General features: G+C 39.0%; 1 protein-coding gene across 2 annotated transcripts in view; it reads left to right on the forward strand.

The window, feature by feature from the left end:
• Positions 1-15,456, forward strand: part of abca12 (ATP-binding cassette, sub-family A (ABC1), member 12) — a 43,422-nt gene that overhangs the window by 25,852 nt on the left and 2,114 nt on the right. For both annotated transcript variants that reach the window (XM_026144647.2, XM_026144648.2), the window contains exons 34-49: positions 260-347; positions 504-631; positions 1,344-1,431; positions 1,756-1,864; positions 3,663-3,717; positions 5,246-5,423; positions 5,560-5,675; positions 8,219-8,381; positions 8,531-8,784; positions 9,197-9,404; positions 10,053-10,162; positions 10,739-10,889; positions 13,413-13,547; positions 14,106-14,209; positions 14,617-14,709; positions 14,993-15,098. In XM_026144647.2, coding sequence (XP_026000432.2) covers positions 260-347; positions 504-631; positions 1,344-1,431; positions 1,756-1,864; positions 3,663-3,717; positions 5,246-5,423; positions 5,560-5,675; positions 8,219-8,381; positions 8,531-8,784; positions 9,197-9,404; positions 10,053-10,162; positions 10,739-10,889; positions 13,413-13,547; positions 14,106-14,209; positions 14,617-14,709; positions 14,993-15,098 — 2,086 coding nt within the window. The remainder of the gene's footprint in view (positions 1-259; positions 348-503; positions 632-1,343; positions 1,432-1,755; positions 1,865-3,662; positions 3,718-5,245; positions 5,424-5,559; positions 5,676-8,218; positions 8,382-8,530; positions 8,785-9,196; positions 9,405-10,052; positions 10,163-10,738; positions 10,890-13,412; positions 13,548-14,105; positions 14,210-14,616; positions 14,710-14,992; positions 15,099-15,456) is intronic.

The raw sequence follows: 15,456 nt of genomic DNA on the forward strand, positions 1-15,456 counted from the left end.
ATATTACAGCACACATTAACAGCTTTGAAAACTGTTATCAAAGGAAAGATTTAGATCCTGATCTCACAAAAATCATGTAAGCCTACAGCTACTTCATAAACGGTTTTAGATTTTACAGTTTTCTTTCTTTTAGCGGGCCATCATATCTCCTCACTTTCAAAATATTTTCTGGGGTGTGTCTAGGGAGAGTGTTGTGGTATGTACCGCTCACTGCAAACTCACTTCATTTCACTTGGTGAAACTTTTTCCTCTTTTTCAGTGACTGCACAAGAAACACAAACAAGTGGAGCTCCAGTGGAAACACCACGAAAGGATTCAACATCTGCAAATGCACTCGGAAAGAACAGGTGAGACTAGGTCACCGAGAACAGTGCGATTGAGTGATACTCTGTGTTCTCACTTGTGTGTTTGTGTGTGTGTGTGTCAGCACATAAACGTGTTTCCTGTGCTCATGTTTTTTTGAAAAAGGGAAGATATTTATTTATCTTTTCTTTGCACTGCAGATTTGTGACAAAGACAACTACCAGCCCCCCCATACGGAGATCCCTTCATCTCAGATTGTTTATGATCTGAATGGCATCAATGTGGAGAACTACCTAGTGGCTACAGCCAATGACTTCATAAGGAACAGGTGAATGGAGCCAATATATCCATGTGGTTAATGAAGCCACAGTGAGACTTTTATACATGCCTCACTGATAATTTACTGTACCCTGTGTTGCAGTCAAAGTATTCTCTGATTAAATGAGCCGAATTAAGCAATGTCCAAGTACATTCAAATTTCAGCATACTGTGGCATATTGCTCAGAATTTTAAATCATATTTCATAACATTACATCATTAAAATGAGCTACGATAGTTAGGAATCGTTTGCAAATCTTTTCGTTCATTTCATTTTTTTTATTAATTCAGAGGAGACGATTGACCTAAATGAAATTCCAGAATTCTGCAAGCAGTCTCTGAAATAAAGTTTGTTAGTCATCTGGGAGGCTTTAAATGGTCTTCACAGTATTCAGTTGCATGGAATGACTGGTGTTTTACCAAAGAAAGATGTGCAGAAATCTAATTAATTATGAAAACTAGTTAGTAAGTGCCTAAAAGTATAGTTTTCCTGATTTCTCAGCTTGACACAAATTGGTTTCTAGCACCTTGTTGATAATGGTAATCATACTTATAATTTGGGCTTGGGTGCTTTTACCCTGAAATGGTTCTCTCATCTGCATATGTTGAAAATTTACTCTTGATTAAAAGCAAAACAACCAAGTGAAAATCACAGTGCGTTACATCGAGTTTCTCAGTATCAAGCAAAGGTCCTTGTTTTAGTCAATGTTTTGTTTTTCCAGGTACGGTGGTTTTGCTTTTGGCATGCCACTCCCAGCGGACTTAAAAATGGACATCACAACAGTGCCCAAAAACCGTACGCTGTCTAAGGTAACGTTCTCCCACTGCTTCCCTGCCCTTTTTCTTATTATCAGATTAATTGCCGTACTGATTAGTTGTCAAGAGTTAAAACCTGATGTCTTAACCAAACGTGTTTACTCAGTGCATGGAAATGGAGCTGAATTGTTACACCATCATTTTCATCATAAATATGCTTTACTGCAGGAATTGTGCCAGCGTAGATGAAGACGTCTGCCTTCTTTGTGTTATTAAAGTGTTTTTGTTGTTTTAATATATAGTATACCTACATTTCCTGATCTCTAGTGTTGTGAATGTTGTTCGTTTTTATGCATGTCTGTGTTTTTGCTTGTGTAGGTCTGGTTCAACCCTGAGGGTCACCACACAATGCCAGCATACTTAAACAGCCTCAACAACTTCATCCTACGCTCCAATCTGCCAGCAGACAAGGATCCACGCAAATATGGTAAGCTAGAATTGGTGAAGAAAAAAAAGTAAAAGTCTTAGTACACATGTTTGAGATGTCACTTCAACTGATGGGGGATTCTGTACAAAGAAATGCATTAATAACAAACATCAGTTTTATCTAACTTTTGGAATACTGAAATGGATTTTGGCCACAGCTTACTCTTATTTGTAATGTGATTAAAGTGAGTTTTAGAAAATGTACCGTATATGTATGTTATGTTATGTTATGCCTTCAGGCACAAAACACTGGTTATTGCAAAGATAGGGTAAGGCAGAGATTGAAAAAGACATGACTGCACAGGAGAGAGGCACATCAGTATTAGAAAGCTGCCCCCTCACTAGCCCGGTGCATTTTGTATACTAAACATACAGTAAAGAAAGCTGTAAACAGTGTGTTTACTCATGGTTCATTTCACTGGATTAAAGCCAGGGGGTGCTGTGTGTCCTTACGCTCACATCACTATGCATGGTGAATACTGATGAGTGCCACTCACTGGGGAGATCTGCTAAAGAGAAACGAGGCTGGCCCACGTTTTCAGTACTGTTTCAGCTTCTGAGTATTATCCTGACCATCTGCCTGCAGGCAGGAGTACACAGTCATGCACTCATACACAAATGCATATATAGAATTGTTCATAAAAACATGTATGAATAGCAGAACGGGCACACACACACATTTATTCCCCAGTGGATGATAAAAGTGCTTGAGGGTAAAGTGTAACCATTTAAATGTTACCTGCAAACTCAAAGCGGTGGCAGGGGTTGTCCGGGGTGGAGATCCAGGGAGATTACTTTTCAAGGTGACTGCTTTATCTGTTAAAAATTATATCCTAGCCTTTGCATTGTGTACTACAGTTTAATTTTGGGGTTGGGCCCCATAGGATGTTTGCATCAAACCAATTTTTCAACTCACTCTTGCAGGATTTCTGACTACAATTACCCACTGGTGCATTTGTACAAAAACACTACTGTCCAGATCATAAACTCAGATTACTCTTACCTGCAACTGTGTTGTTTATTTCAAGTTTTTCCTCACCCATCCCCCAGAAATCATTGATTTTCTCACCTGCCTAATAGTCCACCTTTAGAAGATTTGATTTGAAAACACATGCTCAGCTTGAGTCTCTTAGAACTAAACATAGTATAGATAATCAATTTCTTTAGTTTAGCCGGTTGAACTACACGTCAAACATGAACAGTTGCTTTTTAGGTTTTGGGACTTCTTTTAGAAAAGAAATGGCACAAATTCAAAGGCTCAGGTTCTCTAAAATGGGGGTATTTGCCCATTTTCAAACCACTATGACAACATAAATAATATCTCTGCATATAAATATACTTATTAGTAAAACTCTTCCTAATTATCATTGCAAATGCACAAACCAGGTATGGGAACATTTGAATTCAGTGCAGTCGTCTTGTAGTATCAGTAATTACAGATGTTTTAGGCAGTGGTACTAATCAATTTCATCAAAGTTGTCTTGAGTAATGCTAATCCCGCAGCCTGCTTTGGGGCTTCTGTGCTGTAGGTGAACTCACAGTCCTATTTCAGGAAATGCAAAATATGTAGGGCTACAGTTCATGTCTCTGAGCATCTCAAAGACCCAGAAAAATGATAAAGAAAATTCAATTTCCTTTGTGCGCACTGGCAAATGAAACCATCTTCCGCTATATTTTTCAATTGACTGTGTCCTAGGCTAAGAGAATATCATTGCTCATTTGCTTCCTGTGCTGAAAAATAGCTTGCATGCTGTTGTTTTTCTTTTGCTAACACAGTACTCTGTTTCTTTCTGTTACAGCCATTTCAGTTTACAGCCAACCCTATTTTGGACGGGCGGATGATGAAGATATAGTGTAAGGGTCATGCTTAAAATTCTTCTGCAGAATTGACTGCTAGTGCATTACTAGACAAATAATCTTAGAAAAATAGATCTGTATTTGCATCTTAATCTGTGAAAATGTTCCCTAATTAATCATGTGTTTATGTGTTTGGGGGGTTTTTTGTTTTGTTTTTTTACATCTAATTCAAGATGGATTCAGGGCAAAGATGTACATGACAAAATTATTTATACATATTTGATTTTCTAAATTGATTTCCTTAAGCTTACAGTATTGATCAGAGTCCCAATTTAATGAATGTTTTGGAATGAATATTTCGGTAAAGGTGGAAAAGAGATTTAGTTTAAATGGATGTGTGCACATGTTCCAGAGGAGCAAATCAAATACATCATTTTGAGAGTGGATTGGACTGACCTTGTGTTCTCTCTAGAGCCTTATTACTACTAAGCATCTTACTGGCAATTTTAGAGTTATTGGTCAGTTTTTCCACATATGTCACATTTATGTTCAGTGTCTGTGTAAAACTTTAATAGGTGTAGTCTGCTGAGATGCTGTAGCAGCTGAATGGGTGATATTAGGCTTCCTTACTAGATGTATTGATTTGCCCTGAGCTGTGTTAAAGATACAGCAGACTTATTACTCTAAATGTCTTGATTCTCACAATATAGTAGCTTTGCCCATGAGAGAAAATCTAAGGCTATGCTGGCTGTCTTGATAACAAGCCTGCTCTGTAGCTGTCGCTCCTGACTATCCTCTGTAGTTAGTGCTGCCCTGAAACGCCCACCACATGTCCCTTTCTGTTGTTCTCACTCCTTCTCACTCAGACACTCTGCCAGCTTCATCTTCATCCTCTTTTCAGCTTCGTGCAGTTCATTGTGTTTAGTTTGAGGTGTTGTGCCCCAGCCAGAGGGGAGTGGTAAAAGTAGTTCAGTTGCGTGCAGGGTAGGCGAGAGAGCACTGGAGACGAACAGGTACTGGCTTGGCATCAAGAAAGTTTAAATGAACACGCTGAGTAGAAGACGAACTGAGGGGATCAAAGCTTCAACTGGATTTCTGGGGTCTAATCTGGACAATAGGCTCTGCAGTCTCACAGAAACACCCTTGGCATGCTGACTGTACAGTGTGAAGTTGTTCTCTGCGTGAAGTGATCTGTTTCTCTTGCTGTTATCTTGTCAAAGATGATTCGCAAGCATCTCTTTTTCTTTCACAAAGCTGTTTGTTATTAATGGGATTCCATTCATTGTGAGATTCCTCAGTAGTTCAAATGAGTCACGTCCCAGTAGGGAATAATATGATAATTCTGGTTAAAATGAGCTAGTATTTTCAGAAAATACATACACCTGGTTGAACGCCAGTTTATATTCACTCTTCTGCACCGTTTGTTGTTGCTATTGTAGTAGTTTTAATTCAAAAGAACAGAACAAAAAAATAAAAACACAACACAATAAATACATGGCCCAGTAACATGATAAGTGCATTATTCATGATAACTCAATGGTTAATGGTATTTAATCACATCACCTGGATGATCTTTTCTTCACAGTGTCCAGGGAGTGCTTCACATCCTTGTGGCTCTGTGCGTGCTCACAGGCTTCTCAATTACAACAGCCAGTTTTGCCCTCTATGAAGTCACTGAGCACCAAAAAGGGTCCAAGAGGCTTCAGCACATTGCTGGCATCAGCGAGTCCTTCTACTGGATTGTAAACTTCATCTATGACATGGTAACGTCGTATTTCTTTAATTGGTTACAATATTGAAAACCATGTGTTCAACTTAATTTCATCCATATATCTTTTTCAAAAGTTATTAAACGAAGTGACTTTCTGTTGCTGCATTGTGCCCCACCTTTTTCCATAGGTCATCTATTTGGTCCCCGTAGCTGCGACCGTTGTTGTGATTGCTGCCTTCCAGATTCCAGCATTTACAGAACGCCAAAATTTGGGTGCCGTCACTCTCCTCCTGGTGCTCTTTGGGTCAGTAACTTTGAAAAAAAGTAGATTCACTAATTGTAGTCACATTGTAGTTGTACTGGAGTGTATATTGTTGACAAAAATGTATTTGATAATGAACCAGTCCTTCGTGTGGCTGAAAATTTTGAAGGACAATCTTTTAGAGATTGTTCTCTCTACAGTAGCTATACTACTTGATTGTTTTCCATTATGAAAGCAAACATTTATTTTATTTTAACTTAATTTGGGTATCATTCTGTCATATAATATTTTAATACTTACTAATGGCTAAAGTCAGAGCACATGATAGTGTCACAAAATATGGATGCAACACAATAGCAAAGTAGCAGTTAGACAAGCAGTCAGATTGAAAGGTTTAGTGCAGGTAATATTTGCTACCACTTCATAAAGAGGGAAATTAAAGAGACTTCTAATGGCCTAAATGTTCACTTGGATAATGGTCTGTACTGTAATGACTGCTTATGCCACTTTTAGTTGCAATATACAGTATTGTGCAGGAAAAAATGCTGTAAACAAAGAAGGCTTTCAAAAATGGAAGTTTAATAATCTTTTATTTTCATCAATCAACAAAATGCAGTGAATGGACAAGAGAAATCTAAGTCAAATCTATATCTGGTGTGACCACCCTTTGCCTTCAAAATAGCATCAATTCTTCTAGGTACACTTGCACACAGTTTTTGAAGGATCTCGGCTGGTTGGTTGTTCCAAACATCTTGGGGAACTAAACAGAGATCTTCTGTGGATGTAGGCGTCCTCACATCTTTCTGTATCTTCATGTACTCCCAGACATATTTGATGATGTTGAGATCAGAGCACTGCGGGGACCATACCATCACTTCCAGTACTTCTTGTTCTTCTTTGTGCTGAAGATAGTTCTTAATGATTTCTAAATGGGGTCATCGTCCTGCTGCAGGATACATTTGTGGCCAGTAAACAATCATTTATATTTCTGAAAACATTCTTTGTTTCCAGCATTTTTTCACACCTGCCTAAAACTTTTGCACAGTACTGTAACTATTTTTACTTACCTCTGAGTTTATTTTCAACCTGAACCACACTGAATGATGGACATGTTTATAAAAAATGTTTTAAGGGAACCACATCAAATCTGTCATAGAGATGGTGAATGTGTTGTTCTGGCTGTTGCCCTGCTGAGACAACAGCAGGAAGTGTGTGAAGTTTCCAGAAGCATCTGCACTGCTCTAAACCAAACCTATTCATTGAATGGTGCTTTATGCTTGCAGCAGGCCCATCACCCTCAACATGAACCCAGCTCATCCAAGGAGTCAAACAGGGAAAATACTGATTCATTCAAATGCACAATACATTTCTTGCAGAGGACTTTCCAAAGTCAAGCAATCATTGAAAGGTTTATACATTTTCAAAAGCCTATCTCCACACATGCACTGCAATTCTGTGCCAGTAGGTTGGATTTACAGCGCAGAGCATAAGGACGAGCAAATGCTGCAAAAAAGTTTATTGTGAATTTCTTGCTAAGACAGATGGCAGTAGGACTGCAATGCTAATGGAAAATCACTACTAACGTGTTTATCCCATTCAAGGCAAAGACACCAGAGAGGGAGAAAGGGGGAATCAGGAAGCAACAGGGCTTATGGCAATAACAGAATGACTTAGTATGAGACAGAGGTTAGCTATAATCTCGAAATACAAAGGTTTCAGTTCAGTCTGACAAAGAGATTTAGATTTGGGGATGGTATCAAAACCCCTGATGTGTCATGTTTCGACTCATCTGAATTACTGGGATTATTTACATCAATCCCCGAGCTGCTGCTGAGGTTTACACTCTTGTGTTTGCCGTTGTTGTTTGGAGGCCTAGTCCTGAGCCCTAGATTTTAGAAAGCCAAGTCAGGACTCTGCTTCTCATTTATCAGACAGATGTCTCCTTCCCAAGCAATGAGTAATCACAGTGCTCCATCTGTCAGGCTGCACCCACCTGGTCTGGTGTTCAGCCTTCTTGCTTCTGTTCCTTGTCATGGCTTGGCACCCACACTTGCCTACCAAGCACTTTTTTTGGGCAAAGCATGTAGATGCTTTGTCTCTGTCTGGCTCTATCTGTTTGTGTCTGTCTGTTTCATTTCCCACACTGCTCTTTTTTTTTTTTTCATTTCTTTCTCCCTTCCTTCTCTTACTCTCTGTATTGCTGACCCAGACTTACCAATCAAATGGACAAACAGATTATGCGAGGGAATATAGGGAGAAGTCATTTATCTTCCTCTATTTTGGCTTCATGACTGAATGTTTACCCTCATTGTAGCGTGGTATATTCCACCTTCTCTTTTCAGTATTCTTTGCTGGCTTCTTTTTCTTAAGGCTCATAGCTACTCTGTCTGGCTCTCTTCAGACAAGCCTATATTTTAGAAGGTGCATTTGTAAGCAAAACTGCACAATTTCTCTATTAATTTTATGTTATAACCTTCTGACTGTTTTCTGTATTTCAAACCAACCCAACCATGTTACCGCAGCTTTGAAGTGCATCTGTGGAGTTATTTTTTTAAGTTTAAAATGCGATTATTCTGTCATCTCAGGTTTTCCACCTTCCCATGGATGTATCTGTTTGCCGGGATCTTCAGGGATGCAGAGATGGCCTTTATCAGCTACGTGTGCATCAACCTCTTCATCAGTGTCAACACCATCTTGACCACCTGCATCCTCTACTTTCTGGGTCAAATATCAATGCATAATCCTGAGGTAAGATTAACTGTAAGAATCAGGGGGAAACTTAGAAAACATACCTTGCTTGTCCATTGACAGGAGAGTGAAGAATTCAAGATGAGCTCAGTTAAACTCAGTTTCACATCCTCAGATCTTGTCCCCTCTTCTGTGCTTCTCTCCTGTAGGCAATCCAGAAAATCTTCCAGAAGCTGAGCTACGCCTTCCTCATCTTCCCCCAGTTCAGCTTTGGGAATGGGCTGATGGAACTGGCCAGAGGTGACATAGAGGTCCAGATTCTCAGTGGCTATGGAGTCGATGCCTATAAGAACCCATTCTCCACAGAAGCTCTGGGATGGATGTTCATCTCCTCCATCATCCAGGGCCTGGTCTTCTTCACGCTGCGTCTTTTGATCAACAAATCTCTAATGCGCAAAGTCAGGTGAGAAACACAGAAATAATATAAAGGAGAATATACATTCACAGAATCTTTAACTGAGATCAGTTTCATTTGCTTTCTTTAAAGGTAGGATGGACTTGCAAATGCACAAGATGTGTTTTCTGCTAACACTGATAAAGCAGTCTTCTTGTAGCCAAAAATCTGAAAATGAGATGTAATAAATGCAGATAATATGCAACCGGGTGGTTAAATATGCAACAGAGCAACATTAAGTAATTAGAGAAGACAATTGCAAGTAAAATTAGATTTTTTTTATTCTAAGTGGGCCAAGATTTTGGTGATTTTATTTATTTTTATTTTTTTGTGGCAGGGACGGGGGGTGATAAAGCATTTATATTAACTAGAATGCCTTGCACTTATTTAAAAACAAAACAACAACCTTTCTGTATTATAGGCGTCTAATTTGCTACATCAAGACTGTGCCTCAGGCAGCTTATGATGATGATCAGGATGAGGATGTGGTATCTGAGCATCTCAGAGTGGCCAGTGGAGCAGCTAGCTCAGACATACTGCAAGTCAACCGGCTCACAAAGATCTATCAACACCTCAGTAAGAAGGTCCACGCTGTCAAGAATCTGTCTGTGGGCATCCCTGCAGGAGAGGTAAGCCTCAGAGGCAGGAGCACAGAATACTAATATAGTAAAGCTGTTCTAAGGCAAGAGGGTAGCAAAATGGGGGGTATTGTGTAATAATGTCTAATCTCTTATGGCAGCAGCATAACTCTATAATTACCCAGAAATCACACAGCCTCTGTTTTGTTATTTCTGAAGAGCTGTACGGTGGTACTAGTCGCTGTGTGCAATGGACTCGTCAAAGATTGCAATTAATTTAAAATACCAACAGCCTACTGTTATTAACACAGCTGAGGATTTGGAGCAACTGTTGGCGGCTATAACAAGCATGTACAATATTGTACATTTTAATATGGACTAAAAAGACGGGCCAGCATTTTCATATTCTTCTGCAGTCAGTAAAAAGTGATCATTTTAAGCTGTCGTTTTAATTTACTCTCAAAGCCTTTATTTTATTTTGACCAATTTCAGTCCAGTCTTTGATCCGAGTCATTTTTATTCTATTACTTCAGATGTCTGGTTGTATGAAAAAGTTTTCTTTGGACACACTTCTTTTTTACATAGTTTTGCAGCACTAAATACTGACCTGGCTAATCTTTAAAGAGCCCAGCTTTATGTCACAATACTGCATAATAGCAAAATGCTTGAAGTTACTAAGAAACTAGTGTTTATTTTTAGTGCTTTGGCTTGCTGGGAGTGAACGGAGCAGGAAAAACTACCACCTTCAAGATGTTGACTGGAGACGTTAGCCCCACTGATGGCACTGCACAGATCAAGGACTGGGATGGGTAAGCTTTATGTAACATGTGAATGTTGCCTAGTGCATGTTTGTATTTAATCTGTTTTTCTTTATTACCCCCTTCTTCCACCGCTGGATTAACTTAGCGGGAATAGTTGTGTTTTTATGACCACTCTTGCATTTTAGCTGCACACTAAAGTGATGCAGAGATGTCAGGATAAGTATGTACACATTCCAGCAAAATAAAGATGACTTATAGAATTAAACATTTACAAGAAAGAATTTCATTTTATTGGTACAGGTGCATAGGTAATTCCAAAATTTAATTACGTAATGCAATCATTCACATATGAGGGATGTTATTAATTTTTTATTGGGGAAAATTTGAATATGATAGTTTTGGGATTTAGAAACTAGCAATTTTATCTTAAAGATGTATCTGAAGAGCTTTCATACAAGTAGCAATGTACAGTCCTGCTGTGTTGTCAGTATATAAAGTGGATATTAGCAAGCTAGATAGCACCCCACAGACAGCAGATCCTCTGAAACACCCTACATGCCTGTCCCACATCATGTGGTGAATGCTGCTTAAGAAAATCTTTCTTTGTGTGTGTTTTCCCCCCAGACATTTGGTAGACATCATGGAGTGCCGGAAACAAGGAATTAACATCGGCTACTGTCCTCAAGTGGATGCACTGGATGATTTGCTCACTGGAGAAGAGCATTTGTACTTCTATGCTCGCATACGTGGCATCTCAAAGTGGGAGACAGACCGGGTAAGGAAGAGCTGCAGACGCAGTGGTGCCTATTGTCACTTTGCCAAGTGACAATAGCATTCAAAAAGTGACACGGGATCTGATATAAATTCAAAGGTGCACTTCCAGCGCAGGACTAGAAGCTGATGCTGCTCCTATGCATACTGAATCAGAAAGTGTGCAGCAATGAATGATGTGTGATGAAAGCTGTAGAATCTGTAGCGAAATGAAAAAGCTTTTGTTGTCAGCTTGCGCAGTCCAAACATCAGAATTGAGCTGATGTAGTATGCATTACTGCGGAAAAATGTATATTTAAATTCTGCTTTTATGACGGGAGAATCTTATTTGACATGCCACTAAAGCCTCAATCTTCTCATTTATCATTCCTGAGACCTAATCAATCTTGCTTCTGTGGTGATTGCTGAGTGTGTCTGCTTATTAGAGGACTCTGCAGAGCAACCAATCAGCACGTGATGTGTGCTCAATATCAATATCCCATCAATATTTCTTTTTTGAAAGACAGAGAAGAACAAAAATAAGCAGCTCTTAGGAGTGTGAAAAATTGTGGAAAATATCATGACAAGCTGTAAGCGCTGTCTGCTTTTTTCTCTTTCTTTGCACCATTTTGAGGTCAGAATGAAGAACAACAAAAACATTGTCTCTGACAGTCTCAGGCATTTTACCAACAGAATTGAGCACGCACATTACCAAGAGTGCTGCACATAGATACACATGCTTACACAGACAGTAAAGCACAGAAATGGATCTGTCTGACACTAATCACCCTCACTGCTGTTGTTACAGCCCCTCCTCTCCGGTCGGTATACTGACAACAATGGTTATAATGGCAACTGCAGCAGCATCAGGCTAATTCTCAAAGCTGAGGTTATATATAGAGTTCCTCTTATGTTGTCTCCTACTGACAGTCCCCTAGCTGTGCATAATGAGACAGGCCTTAATGGGGTCATTTTGCATTGACATGGTTTTGTTGGCTTAATGAGCTGTAACATCAAAGGTGATAGAAAGCAGCTTTTATGAGAGAACATAAAAACATCATATTTTGATTTGAACCTGCTGCATGAGGAATAGTCTATGTTACCAGTCTTTATCATTCACATAACAAAATACTGTGTATTTGTCTAGTATGAAATTGTCTAGTATAAAACTTTTAAAAACAGTGAATGGTAATGAAAACTCTAGACAAAAGGCGAATTGTCTTACAGAGAAACAGCAGAGACTCTATGTGAAGGTATCTATTGCATTAACTTGCTTCATCGATCTGGTTTCCAAATTTGCCAACTAATGGGAAAAAGACTAAAGCCTACCAATGGGAAATCACTTTAAGCTATTTGAAAATGTAGTTGTATTTACAGCACACTATTTTATTTGATTAACAGGGAAGCCTTGAAGAGTTTTAAGTGACTGAAATGTTTATAAGTCATTAAGGGTTTTTGATCCCTGCTGGGTTTAACACACAGGATCAACTGCCATGCACCAAATGGATTATACTGCATCAGCTTCTGCAGCCCCGGGACTGCATAGAGTTTAGATAGAATAAAGTCACAGTGTAAAGTCATCACTGCTGTACAAACATAATTAAATATTCATGGAAGTGGAATAGATAGATACCTTAGTTATTTGTTGTGTGGCTGTACTGGACGAAATGGGAGAAAGCGGTTACACGTGTAACAGGAATATAAAATTGGCAGTAAGAAATAGTATCCACCTTTACCTTTTATCATGTAAATCTATATTTTCCTGTTGTGAAAACAAGTATGTGTAGTTATATATTAGATCTCCACTGAGGGTCTCCAGTTGAGTTCTTTGCATTATCTTAGAGTCTCTACCTTACAATATAAAGCGTCTTGAAGTGACTGGAGTTGTGATTTGGCTGTTAAGGAACAGCAACTGTTTGAAGCTTTATCATGTGGCTGAAGCTAGGAGCAGCATGGTAGTCTATAACACTGTCTCATTTTGCTTTGGGGTGAAGGCAGGGGGTCAAACAGCCACGAGGAGCAATCATTAGACCTATCGACTCCTGTTACATCACTGAAAGACCATTACACATCCCCTGCAATGATTAGCAGTTTACAACAGACGGTGTTTGGACATTTCCATGATCTACATTCAGATATATATAATACATAAAGAGCATACATAACATAATTTCTTTAGGGATTAATAAAGTATTCTGCTTCTGATATAAACATGGATGGAAAAAGGCAAAGCAAATTTTATTACCTTTAATTATTGTTGTTTTCTATCATTAATCTCGTGCTTATCACTTAGCATGTAAAGTGTCTAAAAAGAAGATTACAGGTGGTAGTCCATGCAGTAATAAATAAATGATTTGCTTTGACCACTGGTGCTGCACCACCAATTAAAAAAGAAAACAGACTGCTAATTAAAAATTATTACAATGTAACCTATCTGTGTAGTCACATTCTGGCTGGGATTAGTGAATGCCAAACTAGAGTCCTCTCACGTGTGCTGTTTGTTATTTTGTCCATCCACTTTGTAATCCCCTGCATGTTTCCTCTGTAGCTGGTGAACTACCTACTGAAGAGGCTGCAGCTCAACTACCACAGAAACATCATTACCGACGGTTACAGTTGTGGCACCCGAAGGAAGCTCTCTACAGCGCTGGCTCTCATCGGGAATCCACAAATCCTTCTCCTGGTGAGAACACACCTGTTCACACTGCTGTAGCTGCACATTTAATTTCCTAACAAGTCACCAGACAACAAATATTAAACTAACTCTGCACCGTTCTTCCTGAAATGGTCTTTGAAGGAAAGCAGATATCGATCACTTAGACTTGACAGATCGCATATAGTTAATTAGTCTGCTTACCCAAGCTTACCCGAGGGGTCTTGCCTGTAGCTTTTAAGTTTGTTTGTGCCTATGTCTCCATCAAATCCTCTCTCTCTTTTTCCATCCCTTTTTGTCTTCAGCTATTCCCTTTTCCTCCCCGTGTTTTCTTCAGTAACCAGTGCTCCCTTGTTTGATTTGTCTTCATTTCTCTGTTGTTTGCTCTGCATGCAACACTGGACCTCCCATCCCCATTCCTATTTTGCATTTATATATGTGTTTACTCTCTCTTCTTTGCTGTGCCCTTCCCTCTACTGTATGCACTACGCTGTGTTTGCTACATGCTGCCTTCCATGTTTTCATTTGATGCCTTTATGCTGTTTTGACCATTCCTCTATTCTTGTCTCATTCCTCCGTTATCCACAGGATGAGCCAAGCTCTGGCATGGACCCTCGTACTAAGCGTCACCTATGGAAAATCATCTCTGAGGAAGTGAAAGGAAAGTGTGCTGTGGTTCTCACATCCCACAGGTTAGAAGATATCATGCACCCATTATATGACCTCAGCACAAAGGAGAGATTTGTGCAGAGATGATTAGCATTCTAGGACAAAGCCATTCAATCTTTTTCCCACAGCATACTCTTGATAACAAATGTAATAACATATATATGTGTGTGTGTGTATGTGTATGTGTATGTATAGATATATATATATATATATATATATATATATATATATATATATATATATATATATATATATATATATATATATATATATATATATATATATATATATATATATATATATATATATATATATATATATATATATATATATATTTATTTCTGTGTGACAGCTGGCATGGGTAATTACTTTTATCCTAATGGACCTTTGTATGACCTTTTATCTTTCCCTCCTTGTCTCCAAATCTCAGCATGGAGGAATGTGAGGCACTGTGCAGTCGTCTTGCCATCATGGTGAAAGGTCAGTTCCGATGCCTGGGCTCCCTGCAGCACATTAAGAACAGGTTAGTGACCTCTCCTCATCCTACAACCCTGCCATTACTGCTCTCCACACCCTGTCTCCACTGCCTCTCTTTCTTGCCCCCCATGGTCCTTTGTGCAGTTGAATGCTCAATTTAATTTGTAAGAACAGTGCCCTCCACCACACACACACACACGCACGCACACACACACGCACACACACACGCACGCACGCACACACACACACTCTCTCTCACTCCACCACCAGAGCCCCATGCCTCAGACATGTAAAAACTCTGCTTTGTTCATAAAATCTCCCTTGTGCAGGTTTGGCAATGGGTTCACTGTGAAGATGTACTTGGCTGAGGCCTCTTGTGACGTAGGGAAAATCACTAGCTTCATGCAGCGCAGATTCCCCAGCACTTATCTCAAGGTGAGTTATCCAGAGCAGTCAAGAGTACTTGGTAAAAAAAGGACTCTTGACTACTTTCTGTGCATATTTTTAAATATACACTATAAACTCTAAAGTACACGAGGCATTAATGATCAACTGATAATTAATAAGGCAAGATACTCTTAAATTATGAGCCTTTTTTGGGTATTATTTCCATCCTTTATTATTTGCCTAACAAACTAATATAATAAATCCACAGATGCAGTGATTGTGACAAATCCTGGCAGTATTCCAAGGTCTTTTAGATCGTTTATGTTTCTGGTATATAATTATATATAACAGATGGATATATAAATATGGCTATATTTGTCAGTGTTTAAGGCAAACGTGTTAGCAA

The sequence above is a fragment of the Astatotilapia calliptera genome, chromosome 16 (assembly GCF_964374335.1).
Source record: "Astatotilapia calliptera chromosome 16, fAstCal68.1, whole genome shotgun sequence".
NCBI lineage: Eukaryota > Metazoa > Chordata > Actinopteri > Cichliformes > Cichlidae > Astatotilapia > Astatotilapia calliptera.